The following is a 13907-nucleotide window of genomic DNA, read 5'->3' as shown; positions in this document are numbered from 1 at the left end:
CAGAGAAGCGTAAAACCGGCTTCTACCATCAGAACTATATATAGCAGCGACGGCACATCGTTTGCTTCAAATTTCGGCTTCATTATTCGCAGCAACAGGGCACTTCCTGTCATTACTTACATCATGGGTGCGCAGTTATGAACCACAGTCACTCGACCTTTTTATAACCACCATCACGCAGTCAATTGGGGCTCATGGGCTATCCTGTCCACACGCCATGACTATCATTTGGAGGTCATGTGGCTTCGTTTATATTCTGCGGTTTTCTGTGTCTTCTATTCTGCGCTTTATTTTTTGTTGCTTGCCTACCGACGTCCCTCCGCCAGGACAAAACACATTCTCAAGATTACAAGACACAGAGCGGAGCGGTACTACTCGCCATCTGTGGAACGACATGGGTTAAACTGATTCAAAATACAATAGAAAATTGTTTTTTTTTTTTTAAGTTACACCTCTTGCAGGTGCCGCGACGGATTCGGTTAGAAGTTCATAGGAAAGGTTGATTGAGAGAGGAATAGTGCAGATATTTAGAACGACTTTTGTTCCGGACGCGATTAAAAATGGGTGCGTGTATAGCCAATGGGCCTGAGCACAAAATTTGTATCTGTCCTAATTTTACGATCTCGTAAAACTAAAGTTGGTGACTTAAACGACTTGCCGCATCGTTTTTGTCATTAAGACCGGCTTATATTACACTTACTATAAATATTCCGTTAGTTGAGCATTATCTCATAATGTTTCGCGTGTAATGGGGTAGTGTAGTGCTCTACAGCGGTGAATCATCCCATGTGATAGTCACGATTTATTTGTTGTTGTTGTTGTTGTTAGAGGAGAAAATACTTTTTGTTCTCGGGGTCATTAAAATGACTCATGCGTCAGAGCTTTTCATGTACCCTGCGGCTTTCAGGTGCCGTCTCGCTATTCAACGTGTTAGTTAACCTATGGGTGACTTCACTGCTGAGGGTTAGACGTGAGAGATACTGTGATGCATTGTACTCGGTAGACAATTTGTATAATTATTTAAGCACGTCCATAATTTGTCACCATTCAGAGCTTGATACATGAATCGTATTTTAACTCGATACAGACCCATTAGAATGGCAAAAAGATTTTACCTAGAACGTGCCTGCAAAAGCTTCATGAAAGCAGACAGATTATATTGGCGGCGCGGTTTAATACCTTGTTGCTTTTAAACCCAGCACAACAAGTTCTACTTTAAATTAATTATTTCACCTCACAGACGGGATACTGATTTACACACTATCACTGGTGGCGAATGGCGCATGTTGCTTTCGTGCATTGCAGGGAAGTGTGCCGGTGTAGGGGTCAATGTTGAAAGGAATAGAACGGCCAATGAAACGACACGCACGTTGCACTGAGGCGACCAGTATAACATGCATGCATGAGTCAGCATAATATTTTCTGCACTACAACAAGCAATGGAGTTCGCTATTTCGTACTGCCCGACGCACAAAAAAAATTGTACACTGAGCTCTCTTCCGTTCTCACTTAAGACGCGTGACATTTTCCTAACTTTATTTCCTGCGAGGCACAACCTATCCAGTGCTCGCTTTCCAACGCGACGTATCAGCATGATCGCCATGCAGGTCACATTCGACGTGTCATAATTTTGAAAAGCAATTAACTTATTCAAAGAGCATTGCGTGTTTATTATAGCAGAGACCCCCGTCTATCATCCACCCCAATTTCTGACCTGTGCCTTCACCCCGCCTTATTTCCTGTGAAGGCGGAACTCGATTTTCGAGCTCTCCACAATGGGATAATTGTCATGCAGGTCAACTTTGACTCACATGTTTGTTGTGGTACACACCTCTGTCTATCATCCATCCAAGTTTCGGACTCGTCGCTTGACTTGCATTGTTCCTTGCGAAGAAAGAACTCGTCTCCTCGAAAATTTTCACTTTCGAGCTCTACGCAATAGCGTAATCGCTATGCGGGTCATGTTGGACGCTCCGTAAGTATAAGACCAATCAAAATACTTAAAATACAACGGCTGTTTCTTCTAGCGTTTGACTTTTGGCGAGTTTTGACTTTGCAGGTTACCCTTCGGAAAATCGACTCTTAGGGTTGCAGAAATCTGTAGCAATTGTAGTTGTGGCAATCTTGTTGTAGTTCTGTGTGGCGTTGTAATGGTGATAAAATAATAAGAGGAGACACAGCGCACACTTGTCGACTGAAGCTTCCTCAAACTGACCCAGATTTGAACATTATTGAGGCATTAATTCACGTTTCAAACATGGAATGGCAGTAAAAATAGAACACACAGCACTGCTACTGAAATAAAGAGCAACTTGAGTTCATTCGAGTTCATTCACGCATTCGAATATGGCAGTTTAGTCAACGAAAGTGTGCGACTGTCACCGCGACGAGTTTATCAGATATATGATATCCAATCAGCCATGTGAAGGCTACACAGTGTATCATCAACATCAAAAATGCGTCGCGTGATAATATTGAGAGACAGAATCAGCACCCTCATCACAATCGTCATCATTGGCTCTCGCGGCGCGAGCTATCGAGCTCTTAGTATCCTTTGCCTCTTGAACCATAAACCTGCACCATATAGTATGTCGTACCTTCCGCTGCATCTCTCTTGCTGTCACACTAAATCACCATTTCGTACTTAACAATATTAGAGACACATGGCTATGTGGAAGATCCGGCTTGCCCAAATTTCACGAATGTTCTAGTGTTACACACACAATAAAGGGAAATAATCCCATTGTCGAACCGGTGCAAAGATTAAATATTTTGTTATAGTGTAAAGGTAAATGGTGACATGTAGGGTATGGTGGGAAAATCTGTAATGCAGCATGAGGCATCAGTGGGGTGCAAAAATATGTGAAAAGGGTTATGCAGAGACGTTGTTCAGAACACAAAGGTCCTGCAACTCTGCATTCGAAGGTTGTTAGACGTAGCAAATGAACTATGTGCTACCAAAACGATAGCACGGGTGTCTGGTTGATGTCATACACCTAAATTCACTCAAATTCGTGCCCAAGCTTGTAGAAGAGTTGATGTAAGATGCTTAGGATGAGGCACTGTGATCCAGATTTCATTGCAATCAGCAAGTTCATTCATTCATACATTTTCGTGTATTTTTATTCTTCTGCAGTTGCAACAGTGGTGTAAAGATGAGTTTTTCCAATGCCTGTGTTCCCGATAGTGGCACCTTGTGAGAAGATTCATGTACGCATGCGCAAAAACGTGCAAGGATCACGTGATGTGCTAAGGGGCGCGCTGTCGTATCGCGCGGAAATTGCAGAAGTGTAGTGAAGTGGAATGGAGTGACATTGATAATGAGTGGTCCGTCTGCACAACGGTGGCATGTCGCTGAAAAACCGAGACAAAAAAACGAGCCCACGTACTTGGTGATATAGTCTGTGGAGGGCAAGCGGGTCCCGGTAGCAAATGGCTACTGCTCTGGGGCAGTGACACCGGTCCAAGCAGTCAAAGTTCAGAGCAGTTTGAACAGAAGCGACGAATTGTCAAAGTAATGAGTTTGCACAGTGTCCTGCGGCACTCTGAGAGAGGCATGCTACGCGTTGCAAGGGGAAAGACTGTTAGACCATAGCTAGATTAGAGGTGTGCATGCCGCCTAGTACTGCCTCGAAAGGCGAGGCTCCGCGGACAGCCTTTCGGTGGTCTTGGCTTCCCGTGGGGTAGATAATCTCCACAATTGCATACGCCATGACCTGAATTGCGTTTATGCTGTAAAATTGTGGAAGGAGGTACAAGAAACTTACATTACTGGTGGAATGGGTATCCAATTAGCTAATTGCATGTATTGACAGGATATTGTCTTGTGGAGAAGATGGTGTCCTAGTTCATGAGTTCTGACCGACGATGATGGAGATGATGATTGTCGTGATGCCGGTGTATGTAACACGTTGCTGTGTATATAAATTATATGAGGCCAATTCGTGAAGGAGGTAGGCCTAGAAGTAGCCAATGAGTACCATGGAAATGTGAACCAATGATGACCATGGAAGCTGGGCCCAGTAATGTGAAGTAGTCTCCTGGGCGATGAGTCATGGAGTTATGGACCAATGACAGTCAATGAGCTGGGGGGGAAGGGTGCAGTTACGAGCAGCCAATGAGCGGAAGGGGGACTTAGAAATTCAAGGATTGTGGAGAGTAACCAATCATTGGTAGTGCCCTGGATCAATGAGAGACCATCCCAGAATTGCAGATCAATGATAGCCATAGTAGTCAATGAGTGAGCGAGCGAATGAGAAACCCTTCCCATTTGTGACCCAATGAGCACATCAGATATAGGCATAGCGGCATGGTGGTATAGGCATAGTGGAAATTTCGTAGTGGTATAGCAACCAGCCTTGAAATCTAGAAGCGGCTTAGTTGGCATATGTTTGGACCATAGCTCGGTGTTTTGGGCCTTCGAAACTCACGATCACAATCATCTGATAAGGCGTGGGTTCGTGCCCTGCTACGAACTCATGTGATGGTCGCGATGGCGTATCAGTGAGCTCGATCACGCTGCATATTAGTGCACTCACCAGATAACATCACACTTGCAAACAAAGCAGGTGTGATGTTATCTGGTGAGTGTGCCAACATCCGGCATGATCGAGCTCACCAATACCCCATGTCGACCTTCACGTGAGTTCGTAGCAGGGCCCGAACTCACGCCTTATCAGGTGATTGTGATCGTGAGTTTCGAAGGCCCGAAACGCCGAGCTATGGCTAGGACTAAAGCGGAAAAGTTATGGGCCTGTCGCACAAAAGTGTCGCCCGGGGACCGCAGCACGAACTCCCTCCTCATGTGAAGAGCGCCCTAACACGGACGTGTCCGTGCCTTAGCGCTGTACCGGGAACGTAATCTCTTTTGTAGAAATTACTGTGCCACGATTTTTCAAAGCCGGGGTGTAGGAGGTACATGCCTGTGTACGGACAAGCCTCCAACGGCACTACCACAGTTGGCGCTGCAGAATACGGTTCGGAGCGCCCCCAAACGTCGTTGCAACAGGCCCATAGGACCCGGCTCTATAGTACTGATGTCATGGGGTGTTTGCTCTCTTTTGCAACCGAGCACTATCCAATGCATACGCGGTAACATGATTTGATAAGTTAGTCTGACCCGCACGCGAAGGTATCAGGGTAACGGCTTATAGTTCGTCCAGCAGCCATGTCGCGGTTAGAAAAGCCACAAGCGATCGAAAAGCCCAAACGCTGATGTGCGAGATTCCGGAAGGGTCCAAAAATCTTGGATACACTTAAGGATGATGTCGATTCCTTCCAGTTAACGCATACGTGTGTATCGTTCCCTCATGTAGCGTTGGCAGGCCACGAGGATGTGCTGAATGGTAGGTGGAGCAGGTTGTGCATAGCACTGTGTCGCTGAAGCCCGATAGCGAAACAAACTGGTCAAGGTGACGTTCAGCTGGAACGACGCACGAGGGGAACGAAATGACGGCAAAGTCTACTTGCCATGATAAGGATAGTGAGTGCGTGTGCGTATGTGTAGTAAAGAGCAGTAATCATGGTGTGAACGTATTCCGGTTTCCTCCCGTGACAATAATAAGATATCGCCCACGCTAACGATTACATGAGGACATTTATCTTCTGTGTTATATGATGCTTATCCTTCCTGGTCGACTTGGTATCTTATTCCTCCGAAGTCTGAATGCATTGCGTCGGCTGAGTAAGTCATACGCACGTATGCTGGCTCTTTATTCCGTGTTAGTACCGCGAAGCAACTGTGGCTATGGGCAGCGTATAGACGTGGGCAGATGGAGAGAGGACAGCAAGAAGAACTGTGCGACATGCGCCTGGAAAGTGTATGCTGGCTCTACAGGTCCAGATCAAAGAACGGTGTTTTGCCGTACTATTTGTCGCACACAAAAATCGTCAAGAGGAACATAGCCTCAGCGACTTCGGAGATGCCGTGATCACGTCAACATTGTGCAAAAATAGTTTTTATTCCCAAGTAGAAAGGTTGATTCCAGCTGGGTATACCCCGTCGGCCTTCTGGATATCTTGGATATCGCAGAAAAGCATGCACGACTATTGAAGGGGTGCGATAGGAAGACCCCCAACAGACTACCGCGGAGACCCCACGGAGACGGAAGAAAGATAGCTTCGGGTTAGGATTACACTGTTCGAGAAAAGTGCACCACGCTACAAGACACACACATTAATGAATACAGAGCAAATAGCTAGATTTACTGTTGTCAGCACGGCATGACAAGATGTGCTAGAAAATTCTTGACCATCACCACTGGAAGATCGATCTCCATCAAGGCATTGATTTCTTTTCGCACGGCCCGGTAGTGGTCCCGTGTGACATTCTGAATTGAAGATCACGATAGCTTATGGACACCATTAGGAGTAAATTGGCATTAGAGAGAAAGAGAGAGAGCTTTATTATCTGACATAAAATTTATAGAGTTTAGAATGAGCTCCCGATCTTGCCGTGCAGCGTCCAACTGTATCCGCCATCGTCATATCCACAGCGCGAGGGCACGCATTGATCCTGATTGACTCGCACGCCGAATTTAACATGTTAGCAGACGACGGAACCGGAACACAAGGGACCGCGATGCCCTAGCGTGATCGTAGATTCCTGGCACTCATGTTCGGGTGGCAACGGTCACGTGATCCAGCTCGGGAGCAAAACTAGCAATTTTCCAGCGCTAGGCCGTGTTGCCACGAAACGACCGAGCGAGTTCGCCATAACTCTGGCTGGATCCTCTTAGATATATACTGGATTCTCTTAGCGTTTTCTGGCCCACTTTTCTAGTGGTGGTTTCTAGTTTCTTATGTTTTTTCCTTTGCATGTTAAATATATTATTCAGTTCTGTTTTTGCAGTAATCGTATTTTGTCTTCCTCTATCTTTGTCCCTCGTCTACTTTGCTGCGCTATGCCAACCTTATCAAGATGACAACCACCCCCCAAGCCTACACGTTGCTACGACGAAGCAACCGACTGGAGAGAAAATTTGCTGATTAAGTCTTGCCATACCTCAAAACAGTCGTCACTCACCTTTACGTCGCTCGTATACACCCTTGTGAAGTCCGCCAAGGTACGGGAACAAGCACTTACGTCACCCTCAAACCGAAACCGGATACGTGTGTGCGTTTATCGCAATAACTATACTGCTCTCTGTTGGATGAAATTCTCCATTTGGCATCTGCACTTAACTTACTGCGGAATACAACTCTAATCTCGAAATCAGTCGATAGCTCCAGAGTGTCCCTCTGAAGATCGTATGCACAGAGCGATCCAAACTTTCCTCAATATGTGGAAAGGGTACGAGTGTAACGTGTTCTCGTGAACTCCATGTTAACAACCCGTCTCGCTGCACTAGAGGCGACGGAACTTGGTAGACGGGTCATCCCCTCGTCCTGTATGCACCATAAAACGTCCATCTGTAAAACAATAAACGTTCTTCCAGCTCCTCAGAGCACCTTTAAGCCTGACAGAGCCCGTGTTGCAGACTTCGATTAAAGGATGGCAATGATGAAAAGGCAAAGTGAGGTAATCTGTTTTATGAGGCTCAAGTGTCGTGTTCGTTCTTCTATGTTTCATTGCCGCACATGTACTCCTGCGATAATTGTGGCAACGTTCCTGTTCTTCAGCCATTAAACTTAAAGATTCAAGCACGTAAAGTCGACATCGTGTCAAGTAGCAGACATTAATGGTTACAGCACGAATTCTCGGCCTATCTACAGCTTTCGTCTTTCGTCTTTCAGCACCAGCATCATGGAAAGAAGAGCCGCGTGACCAACACGTGCACTACCGTGGCCTATTGCCCTTTGATTGTGTGCCGCGCCCAGAAGCAGGAGAAGAAGACGAAGAATATTCCACCCAGACGCCATTGTTTCAATATTTCCTGTTTCTTTGCCTACAGTACGCAGAGCCATAGGAGTGAACCAGTGTCATGTCGGACGGCGGCGACGAAAGCGAGGAGTTGGTGTTCGTGGCTCTGCCCGAGAAAGAGTACTTTGTTGTCGATCGCACTTTCTTGTTCATATGCATCTGCATCGCCGTCAGCTACAATACCTTCGTGGCCTTCCCTCTTCTGCTGCTCAAGCACGGTGGAGGTAAGGACTGTGCGATCATTCCATTCCTCCCTATTTACTCGTTACATACTGGACGTGATCCACCGTGGCTCTGCGTGAATCTTTATAGTCTCAGGAGAATGCTTAGTTCCTCCGCGAAATTGAAAAAAAGAAAGAAAAGTTGCCAATGGAGGCAGAGCGAAGTGATGGTTAAATGTTCTATCGGAAAAGAGGCATAACTTTTCGAATGACCAGTCTAGCTGGTCAAGCGTAAGGCAAAAGGAGCGGAACGGGACAGAATGAAATGGGCACGGTAATGTTGGATACTTCTTTCGGGATTCTTGTTTTCGTAGGGCCAAAATTAGTGCTTAACTAACAACCTATCCCCCAGCACTATCTACCGGGTGTTTCACGAAAATCCGCAGGCTGAACAATTCACTGATATAGTTCGTTATCAGGACCACTGTCTTTTCACTTGAAAAATAAGTAACGAATGAAATGAAACAAGAATGAGCGTCGTATGTTGGGTGAAGCACAAGAAAATCAATTTTTATCGCCAACATTGGTACGCGAAGTCATTCACAATGGCCTTCATCGACCTCGCTCACCATCACGTCATAGAGAGTGATGTGAGGTCGAATGAATGGCTCTGAGGTGATGTTGAAGCTGAAGTTGAGTGCAGGGCTATGAGGTGAGGTGAAGTTGAAGTTCAATGTACGACTATGATGTGATGTGATGTTGAAGTTGAGTAAGGGGCTAAGATGTGATGTGATGGGTTTGGAGGTTGAAGTCAGCATGATGGGATTTAGGTTGAACCCGGTGTATGGGCTTTGTAGTTGAAGCCAGTGCGATGAGTCATTGTGTTACTTTTTCCAAATTTGTGGCCACAACTGCTACAATCCCCGTGATGTTTTTGTTGTCATTGACTTCGACATCAGCGGTATACGAGGACGTTGATCCACATCAAAGGGGTTCGGTATTAGTTTCTACGAATTTTCCATTCACCGCAACTGCAGTCCCTGCGAAGTTTACATTTTTTTTTTTTTTTTTTGCTATCATTATATGACTAGCACCACCTATACGACGGCATGAAAGCGGGTCCGGTGCTACTTTCGCAGAGTTTCGCGGCTACTGCTGCTGCAATCCCTCTACAGCATAAAACGCCTTTTTCACATGATGTCCTTGGAACCAGCGATACACCCGAGTATTTGTTCATATTATAGGAGTTCAAAAAGCCACCAAAAAAATTTTCCGTTCCGAACGCGCTGTGGAAGCAGGTAACATAACTTGATGATTAACACGAAAATTTTCTCTGTAGCGATATTTTTCGTAGAAAAAAATACACTTGAACATCGCCGCGCGCGTTCCCGTTCGACTCGCTCTTCAGGGTTAAAAGAGGAGGACAAGGAAAAAAAACGTCATTGGTGATGTCATAAAAGTCTGAAGCGGCGACCGCGCTTCTATCCGGGTCAGTGCTGACCGGTTTTCTTTTCTTTCTTTCCTTTTTCCCTTTGCTTTCTCCCTGTCAAGAGATGAATAAGGGAGAACCTCGATATTCCTGGTCGTGAAACCCCCCACGTTGTCGAAATTCATGTTCTCGTATTGCCAACGTTAGAGTGGGATGGATTCATGTTCTGGAAACAAGGAAAACCAGGGAAATGCTGCTTCGTAAGATGATATGCAGTGATTAAGAACATAACATTACTATTTAACCACTCAAATTCAGGGGTTTTCGATATGTGTCCAAGTCGTGTTAGCGAACGAAAGACACATTTTAGCAGCCATTTGGCTGAGCAGGGCGGCATGTTGGTTAGTTGAGTGCTTGCAGTATTATGGCTCGGTTAGTCACAGTTTGCCGTTGGCGCATCTCAAATATCGTTATCACTTATCGGCTTGATCACTTCCATCGTTCGCGAGCCAACGAGGGGCGGAGCTCTCGTTAACACGAACACGTGACACGTTAAACGTGACGCGCTTTTTTCGTTAACGGGACAGCGGCGTAATCTCTTGCTCCCGTAACGACCGACAGTGTCGTCTGCCTAACGAATGTGTTCGCGTGCTCACAGGCTTGATCGCCTACATGGCTCATGATCTAACGAGGAGCTAGGCACTCGGGAGCTCGAGCACGTGGTGTATGACGCGCTCTTTTCGTTAAAGTGACAGGGGCGTAATCTCTCGGTCCAGTTACGATCAAATTAGATCGTTTTTCTAACGAGTGGGTCTACCCACTCGTTAGAATGTGAAACATCTTCATTTGGAGATTTGCAGAAACGGAATTTCTGCAGAAACGAACATGTATTGCTTCATGACTCTGTACAAAATGACATGCTCCCCCTTTCATCGTATTTACACCAGTGGTTACATGAGGGCTGTGAGATATTCTCGAGAAGATGCAGATGAAGACGAGAAAGAAGACGAACAAGTGACAACGACAAGCCATAGACGAACCATAGACAAACCATGCGAGCTATCCAAACAAAATTAAACAACCTCATTGGTCGACAAGATTGCAGCCTCGTTGGCAGCTGTAGTTCGTTCAGGGCGGTGACATCACAACACGTAACGGCTCGTTACAAGCACGATAGCCTCAACGAAGAAGCTAAACGAGGAGCAGAGATTGTGCCACAGCAGGGCGTCGATAAGTTTCTTCGTTTCGTTATTCGTAACGACACGCTGACGGTGAAGCTGCCCAAGAAATATGGCGGAGTGATTCTTCGCTTGGGCGATCACACAACCAGCTAACTGCGTCCCATGGACGTGATGGCGTCAGGATGCCTTTCAACTGGACGAGACAGATTCTGTAAAGTTCTTCCGTCCGCCAAGAAACGCTCTCCGAACCGTTTGTGAGAACTTGTGACCGTGTACTTCATTCCGTCTTGATAGGTACGGGTGTTGTGATGAACAACAAAGGCGAAATGGATGCATATTGTAGTGTTCGAATTGTTCTCTTTAATAGTACATTGCGGACATAGTGTTGATGTAGCAATGAAAGGAAGAGCAAAGGATTCTGTGGATTTTCTGAGGTCGATTGTCTTGAATAGTTCCATAACATTCTCTTGCTTCGCGCTGCTAACATGGAATTGAAACAGTTCACTGACGTTCTGTTCAAGGTCACTAGAAAACTGTTGCACTGCGAATTTATTTTATTTTAGGTGTCAGGATGCCTTTCAACTGGACCAGATAGATATTGTAAAGTTGTTCCGTCCGGGAAGAAATGCTGTTCGCACTGTTTATGAAGCCTGACTGTAAGGCTGCGCATTGCTGCGCATTGTACTTCCATGCTTGAAGGAAAAAGTTACATGAAGTTAATGAAATGAAAGTTAATGAAAAAAGTTAAGAAGAACGGGCAGCGTCCTCCTATTTCTTCTTTTGATACTTCTGATACCACTACGTCTTTCCTTTCTGGTCTCGGACTCCCACGTGAACTAGAACTCAGCACACACAAATTCTCGTATCATACTTAAGAGAGACCAATCTCACCCGACACCATCGTCAGGGTAGGAATATGATTTACAATTTTTTGCGTATAGCTCGACGATTATCCTTACAGTGACGTACATGTTCGTTAATTATTTTCACATGACTAGCGAGCCATATCTTGAGACGGGAAGAAAGAGATGACGAACGAGCCTGGGAACGAACATTGGAACGCAATGAGCATGTATGAGAGCACGAGAATGCGAGCTATCGGAACAAATGAAACAGTCCTATTGGTCAGAGAAGATGCAGCCTCGCTGCCAGCCTGCTCTTCGCTCAGGGCGGTGACATCACAACACTTGAGCACTCGCAGCGTGCAAAATAACCACAAAGAAGAAGCTTCACGAGGAGCACAGATTGTGACCACGCAAAGCATCGATAAAGTTGCTCGTTTCGTTAGCCTGAACGACCCGTTCAGCTGACTCGTGCCATTAAGTTGAACGTGTGAAACGATTAAGCCCCCTGATTTGTTAAAATGGGAGGCGTGCGTCTTTTTATGACACTTATGCTGTTCATAATTGTCACAACAAAAAGCGTACGCCTCCCGATTTGAACAAATCAGAGGAGATAACGGTATCATTCGAGATTATAGTTGGCTAGGAGCGTGCTATGCGGTGACGTTCATTTCTAACCCCCGTATTCCCAACCAACCCTGAAGGCTCCCTATGTAACCTCTAGCCCTGAGAGAGACGAATTTTGTTTCCCAAAGCGCCCGTATCTGCAAGGGGCGCCCCAAGGGCACGCGCCATAGAGTCACTGTACCGGGGGAAGAGTACCGCAACCGCTCCGTGTCGTCTGCTCCGGCAGCCATATTGCTTCCAAGCCGCCGCGGATCGCGTGTTAGGATAGCTGTAGTCAGTGTTACATCGCGTTGATTTCGTGGCTGTGCACCAAAAATTTTGTGACTTCCTGTGGTGGGACTCGGCTAATACTTAATGAAACAGGGCACGAGCGTCACTACAGTATAGTTTGTTGTATCCTGTAGCTAACAGACGGATCATGTTGGCGCGTGTTCGCCTCTGAAAGGCATCGTCGAGTCTCGTTTGCGCTCTATAGATGGTTTTTTTTTCTTTTAGTTCACTTGTTTTGTGGACATAAAACTATAGTGCTCGTGTGTCTAGCTTCAGGTTGACATAAATAACCTCCACCAGTTTCATTCTCATCTCTTCGCAATTAAATTTCTATTTCACACGTTCAATGGCTATGTGAATGCCAACGTTTTTTCACGCGCATGTAAACTGCTGTGGGTTGTTCTTCCAATCCCCCGCTCCAACGCAAGCAGTTGATCTTCCATGAGGAGTAGACCGTGAGCTTCAAGTCACTACATTCCGTCTCAGCCTTTGCTCGTTTCTTTTAAGACTGCGACCTCGTCGAGGGGACCATCACATGACTTGTCTGCAGGTTTTTCCTGCGCATATTCCTCAATGCTCTGGTCACAGAAATTTGTGACCAGAATTTGTGTTGTCTTCCTCTGCAAAGTTGATTCACTCACAATTACAGCTCAATATTTAGAAATAGTCTTCATAACTCAATATTTAGGAATAGTTTTCATAAGTTTCAATAGTTCTGTAGAGCGAGAAATGAGGCGACCAGGCTCTACTGAGGTTGATGGGTTTAATGACGGTTAATGGCGATGAACCGAAAACGAAAGCTCGGGTCACGCGCAGTGCTGCGCGTAACCGATGGTGGTGCTGGTGATGATTATGACGCTGCTGCTACAGGGCTCCCCCCCGTGGCGGATGACAAGGCTGGCGAGGAGGGCCGAGGTTGGCGGAAAGGTCGGGCGCCGAGGCGAAGGAGTGCAGGAGCCGGACCCGAGGCGGCGGGCGGCTCGTAGTGTGCGAGCTGCGGCGCCCAATGCACTCGACGTGGAGGGGGAGGAATGCTGGAGACAGGAGGTGAGGACGGACGTAGGGAGGGCGGGTCGGGCGATACCAGAGGTGCCGACTCCAGGAATGCGGGCTTGAGCCTGTCGATGGCCACAGTGTCAGGTCCCCGCGGAAGATCGAGGCGAAAAAACTTCGCGGCTCGCGAGATGACCTTGTAGGGGCCGTCATAGGGAGGCTGCAAGCTGGAGCGCACAGAGTCCCGGCGGACGAAGACGTGGGTGGCTTGATTAAGGTCGGGGCTCACGAACACGCGTGTTGCGGGAGCGGAGCGGGTAGGCGAGGGCTTGAGGTCCCGGAAGAGCTGGCGGAGACGGTCGATGTAGGAGGAAGGGTCGTCGATCGCCGAGCTCTTCCCTGTTCAGAAGCTGCTGCAATCGCCGCTCCTCCGAAGCAGATGTGCGGCGAATTAACTCGTCCCTTAAGGTGTCGTAGGGTAACTCGGGGTGGGGGTGGATGATTAGGTCGCGGACTTCCGCCGCAGCTTCGGGAGGAAGGTTT

The 13907-nt window shown here is 46.8% G+C and overlaps 1 protein-coding gene across 1 annotated transcript in view; it reads left to right on the top strand.

Moving 5' to 3' along the window:
- Positions 1–7696: 7696 nt before the first annotated feature.
- Positions 7697–13907, top strand: part of LOC135399552 (sodium-dependent dopamine transporter-like) — a 39633-nt gene continuing 33422 nt past the window's right edge. Inside the window, exon 1 of the mRNA XM_064631292.1 lies at positions 7697–8085. Coding sequence (XP_064487362.1) covers positions 7923–8085 — 163 coding nt within the window. The 5' untranslated portion in view covers positions 7697–7922. The remainder of the gene's footprint in view (positions 8086–13907) is intronic.

The sequence above is a fragment of the Ornithodoros turicata genome, chromosome 7 (genome assembly GCF_037126465.1).
Source record: "Ornithodoros turicata isolate Travis chromosome 7, ASM3712646v1, whole genome shotgun sequence".
Lineage (NCBI taxonomy): Eukaryota > Metazoa > Arthropoda > Arachnida > Ixodida > Argasidae > Ornithodoros > Ornithodoros turicata.
Note: the sequence above shows the minus strand (reverse complement) of the source record. Positions and strands in the feature narration are given on the sequence as shown.